The 8,596-nt window shown below is 36.9% G+C and overlaps 1 protein-coding gene across 1 annotated transcript in view; it reads right to left on the bottom strand.

The window, feature by feature from the left end:
* Positions 1 to 51: 51 nt before the first annotated feature.
* Positions 52 to 8,596, bottom strand: part of PDPK1 (3-phosphoinositide dependent protein kinase 1) — a 34,547-nt gene continuing 26,002 nt past the window's right edge. Inside the window, exons 10-14 of the mRNA XM_009286514.2 lie at positions 8,046 to 8,219; positions 7,425 to 7,642; positions 6,719 to 6,776; positions 5,685 to 5,837; positions 52 to 5,141 (exon numbers count right to left, since the gene is read on the bottom strand). Of these exons, the coding sequence (XP_009284789.1) occupies positions 5,034 to 5,141; positions 5,685 to 5,837; positions 6,719 to 6,776; positions 7,425 to 7,642; positions 8,046 to 8,219 (711 nt within the window). The 3' untranslated portion in view covers positions 52 to 5,033. The remainder of the gene's footprint in view (positions 5,142 to 5,684; positions 5,838 to 6,718; positions 6,777 to 7,424; positions 7,643 to 8,045; positions 8,220 to 8,596) is intronic.

Here is an 8,596-nt window from a genome sequence, read left to right as displayed (position 1 = left end):
CGCGCGCCCGCCCCCCCGCGGCGGAAGGAAGAGGCGGAGGCCAGGCCAGGACCCTGCATGCCTTTATTACAGACCACCAAGCATCAGTGAAATCCATCATCCAGTCACTAACTACACATCTACAGCACAGAGAGCTGTCAAGAGGAGAGTAAACAGCCGTTAAATTATGAGATATGATTAAATCATCGACCAATAGAAAATTTATATAATAAAGCCAGAAAAAAGGTGTAAAATATAGTTTACAATAATTATTCACATTCAAGGCTGTACATCAATACATACAACACCATGGCCCCGAACATGAATTCAATCCAAATAATTTATATATTAGAATTTAAATAACACAGACTGAACTAGAGGCCAACAAGAGCCAGCAAATAACCTTATAAGAATAAAAATACAAACGTGTGTATCTTCTATCATTGCATTATTTGCTTCTGTTTTCATGAGTTCGTGGAGGTGGGGAGATTGTTTTGTGGTGCTTGTTGAGGAGGGTTTGGGATTTTTTGTTTCATGGGTTTTTTTGTCATCGTTTTTTGTGGGTTTTTTGGTTTTTTTTGTGGTTTTTTTGTTTTGTTTTTTTTTTTTTCCTTTTATCTGTACATCACAGTTACAGCTACAAACCAGGTAGAGAATATTACACACGTAACTGACTGCCACCAACCTGAAAACAGCTAGCATACAACTATCAAAACTGATTATGGTTCCTGGTTCCTATTTTTTCTCTTGTCAGATACAGTAATTGTAAGTTCTGCTACAATTTAGAACATTTGCCACATCCAATCAGAGTTAGTACATGGTCATAGGAAGCTTTGTCAAACGGCAACCATCTACATTCACTGCCATGCTGACAGACAGACCAGGTTATTGGGTGCTTAAGAACCTCTCCAATTGTTTGCTGTATAAAAGTCATTATTTCTTCTAGCAAAGAGGAAACATTCTTAAATTACCAGTCTTAACTGAAAGCGTGCCATTTTGGGTCAGAGGATTACTCATCTGTAAGCTCACTTGATGGACAATCTGTGTCATGAAGCTTTGCAGGAGCACTTCCATTTGATTAATAAAATATTTGCATAAAATATTACAGGCATTCAGCAAAATTTCAGATATAAATACCACACCTATTTGTATAATTCACTAGTAGAAAGAATGATCAGAATCACAGACCACAACTTTAGGCAACTATTAATATGTAAGTTCTCTCCTCAGCAAGGTGTTGAAATCAAATGTTTTGTCCACAGGCCAAATGAAGTAATTGTGTTGACTTTACTAAATCATTCAAAAGAAACTGTTAAATGTACACGTGGGAAATCCTCAGGATTCTTCAAAGTTCCCAGCACAAAATGTAATGATATCAAGCACGTTAAATTAAGCATCTTGAACTATGAAAATGGATTACAATTATCACATCTTTGTTTCAACCTACAGAGTTTTTCCCAGGCTTATATATAGCAGACACTTCACAACTAAATCACGTCAGAAGGAAAAAAGTAAGTGGAGCACAGTACTATCTGATAGTTTGATGTCTTCAGTATCTAAGTGCTTAGCAATTGAGATCTTAATAGGTAATATCAGTCTGCTCACAATGCCTCAACGTCTCATCTGAAGCAAGCCTTCCTTAATATAAGTCCTTCTCAAAACTGGACTTTAAGACCAATGGTAGTAAGCTCGTCTCTCCAGTTTATCAAAGTAGTTTTAAACTTCCTGTGGGAAGTGGGCTAGATACTGAATAGAAGAGTGTGATCCAAAAAATCCTTTCCAGCAGGAATACTTCATCCTTTCTTAAGCTCCACCCCACAGAAAATAGATGCAGTAACACACCTTCCTGAAGTTCAAATCCCAAGCAAAACAAAATTACAGCATTACTGACCAGATTCTTTACAAATGATTGGCAATTGTTCAAAATGCAAAAGATTGAATGAATCAATCAACAGATTGGGTTTTCAGTAGGTTTGCAGTGAGGAGCCTGAAGAAGAGTCTTCAAGTGCCTAACAACCCTTTTTGTGCTTTGAAAGGCCTTGGATAAAGAGCAGAGAAATTAACTGGCTTATCTGCAGCTTTGAAGAACCTCCCTTGTACATTTCATTCCATGGACTCCCATGAACCACAGGAGCGATCTTCAGGACAAAGATCTGAAGCTACCCCACTTCAGCTATAAGCATTTAAAATAGGAACCAGCCCTTCATAGTATGCAGCACCTGCCAAAACACATTTAAGTGGACAAACCGGTGAAAGATATTTAAATCCACATGATTGCTTTGTCTTGCCTCACTCTATTCTTCTGCCATCTTTCAAAACCACAGATTTCACTTACAGTCCAAGACAGACAAATACCTCTCCCAGAAAAGTTCTAGTCCCTTCCCAAAAAAGCAGCAGCTAAGGAAGACTTGGTTTGGAACACTTAAGTTCTAAGGGGAGGGATGCCTGTAAGAGATGCTCACAGTTTTCTAATGACAGCATTGTCAAAAGAAAAAAAGGGAATACTAGAATGCAGACATCAGCCTTCCAGACACCTTCTTGATAGCTTACTGCTATCAAGATTTCTTTGGCTGAAAGCTTTTGGTGGGCAGGACGGAAGTCTACTGAGAGGATTTTCAAGGTGTGAAAAAGCAGAGTAATTACTTTGTTATGGCAAAATGACTACCAGTCTAAATATTACAGAAAAAAAATCTTTAAGCATTCCTAGATTTCCACCTAGCAAAGAAGCCAGTGGAGATCATTCCACCTCCTAATGAAGCTAAGGTGTTCACTATTAGCAGAACAACTTTGCTAGACTTTTTATGCGAGGCCAAGTTTTGTCGCACCAAACAGCAGTGGCACCATGAATTTCCATCACTGCCAAACTCTCCTGTATAAAAGTTGGGAATACGTCTACATCTCTATACCAAAGACTAAATCCAAAAGTGGTAGGGTTGCCTCCAGTGGACCCAACATACAGGCGGAATTTGACAGCCAGAGAACAAATGGACAGCACTGCAACAAACTTACAATACATGTCCTCTTGGTTAGAATGGTAACTATAGGATTAATACAGGCACAGGTAGAAGGTGTGCTGTGCTATTCAAATTTTAGTGACAAAGAATGTACCTTGTACATGATGAATTTTCTCATGATGCAAAGGGAATGGTGTTCTATCTTTCTCATCTCAGCCATTTACAGTACACCTTAGCTCCCCTAACACCAGGCACTGTAAGCCAGCGATTTACTTTTGTCAAGTCTGTGTACATGGTGGGATAACAGAAGACTACAAGGATGGAGTTCCTCCAAAAGAAAAGGCAACTGCACTCTCTCCTTTAAAGACTGAAAGATACTGGAAAAGCTGAACTGTCATCAAGTTCAACCACATAACACAGTTTTTAAGAGATCAGTAATAAATCTCCTTCACCCTGTACAACAACAAAATATCCAACATTCATGTGTTTTCTGAGAAATCCTGATAAGCCACTGCTTTTAAAATACTGCTTCTACAACGGTAGCCCATGAGTTTTTTCAACATTGCAGTGGAACATTTCTTTCGTTGGTGGAAGGAAAAGCACGTCATAGTAAGAGACCTCAAAATGCAAAGAGATGGTACGTGTAGAAGGTGAATAAATAGGTGTGATGTTTATACTGCTTTTAAAACAAGGAAGGAATGCCTTTGTCCAGACCTAGGTCATTCCTCTCTGCAAGGTTCAGGAACATGGGCACGTTGAAAATATCATTAGGGAAGTTGTTTTTAGCACATAAAGTTATGTCTTTGCGACGTTACAAGAAATGTTTGACCACAAAAAAAAGCCTTAATTTGAAGAGGATAAAGGAGATTGATATGAAAAATATTTTCATTTTATAGATATGCCTTAAGTACCATATATTTTCCCCTCTGTATCAATATTTTCCTTTGAATTTTTACCCAGATTACTTTATGGATCTAATATTTCAATTGCTTAAATTTTTTCTCAGAGTTGCTAAATATTTGTCAAAGACCAAAAATAGGATTATTTGTACATCTCATTATACAATGAGACAAAAAACCATCAAGTAATCAATTGTACAAAGCTTTCACACTTCCTCCTCTACCCAGGTAAATAGGTTGGCCCCACTAAAATGCACAATACATGCACGCCCTGGAAAGAAAGTTTCTAGCCCTCATCTCCTGAAAAGGTGAAAAACTATTTACTACTTCAATAGTAACCTTTTCCCCCCCCATACTAACTAGTTAATTTTTTAGTTAGCATTAGTTACAAGCATGCTGGTAAGTTTATTGTCCCTTGATTAAACACACATATGATTCATATTAAAATTTAAATTGAAGGTTTAAAATCTTATATGCTTCGGAAGCCAACATTTCAATTTTAGAAAACTTTCAGTGCCATGTTCAGCATTCTACTCTCTCACAACCTGTATCATTGGAGCCTGTCTGCCAGACACATACATCTGATTCATTCACATAATTACTAAAGTACCACGTAAATCCTGCAACCAGAACTATATTAGGAATTACACAGCGGTGCAACTGACCTGGCTATAAATGCCATATACCAATAAGCTGGGGGACTGTGAGGAAAGGAAGAGAAAACAAAGAGGTGGTGCTTAGGAGAGGCATATAAAAGCTCCCTGATGAAATACAGTTTAATGATAATCTGAAAGTCACAGAAAACTCCAGCCCCATAAAATGCAAGGCTGGTACATGATTCGGCGTGTGTGCGTGTGGATTGGTTTTAACTCATCTTAAGTGAAGCTGGTAATGCAAGGTCTATCCACTAGTCTGCAGCAGAAATTGAGCTGAAGTGCACAAAAGCAAGATCTTCACTGCAATGATATGCATGTGGAAGCCTCAACAGAAGCACAAAGAGCGAGCAAAGCGACCCTGAATTCCATTAGGTTTTTGCTTTTCTTTTTTTTTTTCCTTTTTTTAAAAAAAAAAAACACAGAACATTTCAGACATATGCTTCCCCTTGAGATGGTAACAGGTGGGTTGAAAAGATTCCTCTGATCGGCTGCACACGGAGTTCTAGCAGCAAGTAGGGAAACTGGGAAATTTTGGATGAGCTTTACTATTTAGCAGCATTCTGGTGGTATCTGTGCCGCCAAACTTCATGTATCTTTTTGCACCATTTATGAGCATTCCCACTTGGGTCCATCAGGTAATATGTCCTGTTTGGCTATAAGTGAACAACATTTTAAATGAGTACTCCAAACACAGTTTAACAAAAAAGCAGTAGTTATTCTGCACCTACCAATAAAATAATTATCCAGAATCAGTTCAAAATCTTTCCAAAAGTTAATTAAATTACAGTTATGTAACATTATGTATTAGTGAATAACATACATCTGGCATCTCAATGTTAAGCAGTCAAGTCATATATTGTTGGTACACTCCTTGTGATCCACTATAGACCAAGAGGGCTAAATTTTAGAAGTCCTTCTTAAGAACTTCCTTCAAATCCCCAAATCCACTTACAGTTTATTTACACATGAATAATAATAAAAAAAATAATTGTATTTTTGTGGGAAATGTGTATGTCAGGGTTTTTTTTTTTATTTGTTTTTTGGGGGGGTTGGGTTTGTGTTTTTTTAAAATTAAGGCTATCAAGACTTGTATTTAAGGAATTATATTTTCTCCAGAAAAATTTACATTAACAACTTACAATAATTGTCCAAGGACATTAGTGCAACTTACAAAGAAATTGAAGAAAATCACTTACTGTGTGAACAAAAAATGTCTTAAAATTCTTGGCTTCTGGCCGCAACTCTAAAGACCATGGAATTTCTCCTTTTAGAACTTTGTTGACAGGATCCACATAATACAGGTGGGGCCCTTCTGTGAGCAGCAATTGGCGCCGACGTGCAAACAATCCCTAACAAGAACATCAGAAGCAGCAATGCAAAAAAAAGCATGAGGAAAGAAAATGTAAGTGTGTAGATCTCCAAATTTAACAACAGAGGTAGAATTAAAACAGCTCAGTGATAGGATAGTATGTTTGAGTTTGGGGGACTTCTTTTTTTTCTTTTGCTTTATCTATTTGACCTCACTCCTTTTTTAAGGGGTTGCAGTGCATTCCTACTACATGGCAAAACACAAGTACTGTTTTAAGAAAGCATCTTCAAGTTCTAACACAACATAAAACAACTAGCTGTACAGAGTGAAGCAAAATCTATTTGTCAAAGATTCCAGTACAGAAATAAATACTCATGATTTTGTGGAGAAAATTAGGAACAAGCAGGTAGTAACTTAGATGAAAGAGAAGCTACATTCCTGTAAAGCTGACACAGACTATCGTTGCTCATCTGTACCATGTTAAAGTTAATACCTAAAGCTGTTCTAGGCACTAGTCAGATCCAGGAAAAACACCACAGTTTAGGACAATATGGGCTTGTATTTTATTTTCCAATATTTGTGGCTCAATCCACATGCAGACATGCATCAAGACAAAGTGTTTAGTGGACTGTATCAGATTGGGAGAAGGAGAGGGAACAAAAACTTGTTTACTACAGTCTTGAAATGAAAGCATCAATAGCACATTTACTTTTAGCCCTTTCCAAAAATGAAGGACACACTGCTAAATTAAGAAAAAACAATCTATTCACAAGAAAACTCTACATTTTAAAAAATAAACAAAATAATTTGACACAAATAAATTAAACAAGGAAGCTCTAGAACAGGTTCCTTATCTATGCTGCAACTGTGTAAAAATGTGACAGCTGAATCTTGTTACAGGGAATTAAGAAAAGCCCTTACCTTTCTTTTGTCCACTGGACCCATTTTTAGGATTAAGTTATTTTCTACGAACTGATGCCTTAAAAAAAAAGAAAAATAACTAACTATTACTCCAGAAGTAATTCTTCCACAGAAACAGCTTTTATTATTATTATAAAGCAATTTTCCATGTCTCTCCCTAGTGTCTCCTTTTCTGCCCGAGAGTCCTGAACAACTTTACTAGATGAGTTTTGAACTCTTCCTCATTCCACGCCAAAGAGTTTTTTCTAAAATCTGACAGGGGAGGTGGGAATCACAAATAAGAAACTCCTCTCAAGAGTGAAGATAAATGCTAATAAGTACACAGTCTGGAGGTATTTTGGTTAGATACCAACAGAATATTATCATACAAAAAAAAAAAATCTTACGGTAACTGTAACAAAGAAGGAACCTTTTCTAGTTCTAGGACTCTGTAGAGGGAAGACTTCTCAGCACCGGTATACCGTCATTTCTGCCTATCTTATAAACATACTCCACAACGTCTTCTAGACCTTGTAAATTTTAGAAACATAGTTATTAGGTTTTTGCTACTATTGCTTTAAAAATAGAAGTAAAAAAAACCCCTAGTTCCTAATTGTTTGCTTGAAGATATTAAGATTGACAAATATTAATTTGAATCAGAATACTTATTTGTCTTGATTTCTTACTGCTGTGCAAGCAACAGATGAGCTATATTCAAAGATCTTACCAAGGATTTCCACCAGCTTGTTTTGCGAGAAGTAACCTCTTTTCATCTTCAGAAAACTGTAAGTCCAGCTCAAAGGAATTGTTGTCAAGATCATGAATATACTGTTCAATATTTCCTCCTGATGTCTGTGGTGTACTTGTCTCTGGAGCAGACAGTGAATGGGAAGAGGCAGAACCAGAAACTTGCATGCAACCAAACTGACTCAGAAGATTGTCATACTAAAGGAGGAAACAAAATGAAGACATTTCTTTGATTAAAAAGCTTATTTAGCACTAAACTGCGGCTTTTAATTTAAGCATGCTTTTGTTTATTATGCTTTTGGGCAAAAAGACAGCCTACTCTCTATAGATTACCAGGCACTTATCCAAAAAAGTATGCTTGGTCAAAAGCAAGCCAACCACTATTTCTTCCAAACACTCACTTCATCAGAAGAAAAAAATGCGGATTAGTTCAAATTTTAACCAGCAATTTTATATTAGATTCTTATTAATTGAGTCTTCATTAAAATATAACTAATCAGTAGTTTCAATAAAAATATTTAATATGCAATAATTATGCTTTAATGAAAGTCTCATCAGAGGTTTTTCCATCAGACCTGAATATAGCAATAGACAAACATACATTTCCATAACAGTCTTCATCATCCTCTGACATAGCAGGTAAATACGCTGTAAGTTTTGGGGGTGTCTGAAGATGTAGGTTCTCCCACACAATGGATTCAAAGAAGGGGTGAGCCTTAAGAGGTCCATATCCTCCCATTTCTTCACAACCTAATCTGTTGGTTGCATCTAGAACCTGAGCAAATTACAATTAAGTTAACATGCATAAAAGAACGACAAGGAAGGGGTGAGCACCATTCACATATGCACAGCGGCATGCGAAAACTTAAAACCAGTTGGTCTCACTGCCCTAAGCACACATATCTAGAATATAAGGAGACTGCTTACAATACAAGATGTTATTTGTCAGTACATGATCAGCAACATTTTGTATTAGACCAGCTCACAGATCTAGAGAAAGGAGTGCTCCTTTGGGTCCACACAATTTTTTGGCTTTGTTTCTTCATAAGACAGAAACAAAACCAAGCAAGCATACAGAGCATACATAGCTCATTGAAGTATAGCCCAGCATCACATTCTAGTGATGCAAGAAGCTGTGGAAGCTATTGTTGG

This window comes from Aptenodytes forsteri, unplaced genomic scaffold (genome assembly GCF_000699145.1).
Source record: "Aptenodytes forsteri isolate BGI_AS27 unplaced genomic scaffold, ASM69914v1 Scaffold55, whole genome shotgun sequence".
In the NCBI taxonomy this organism is placed as follows: Eukaryota; Metazoa; Chordata; class Aves; order Sphenisciformes; family Spheniscidae; genus Aptenodytes; species Aptenodytes forsteri.
This window is presented reverse-complemented; position numbering and strand designations above follow the sequence as displayed.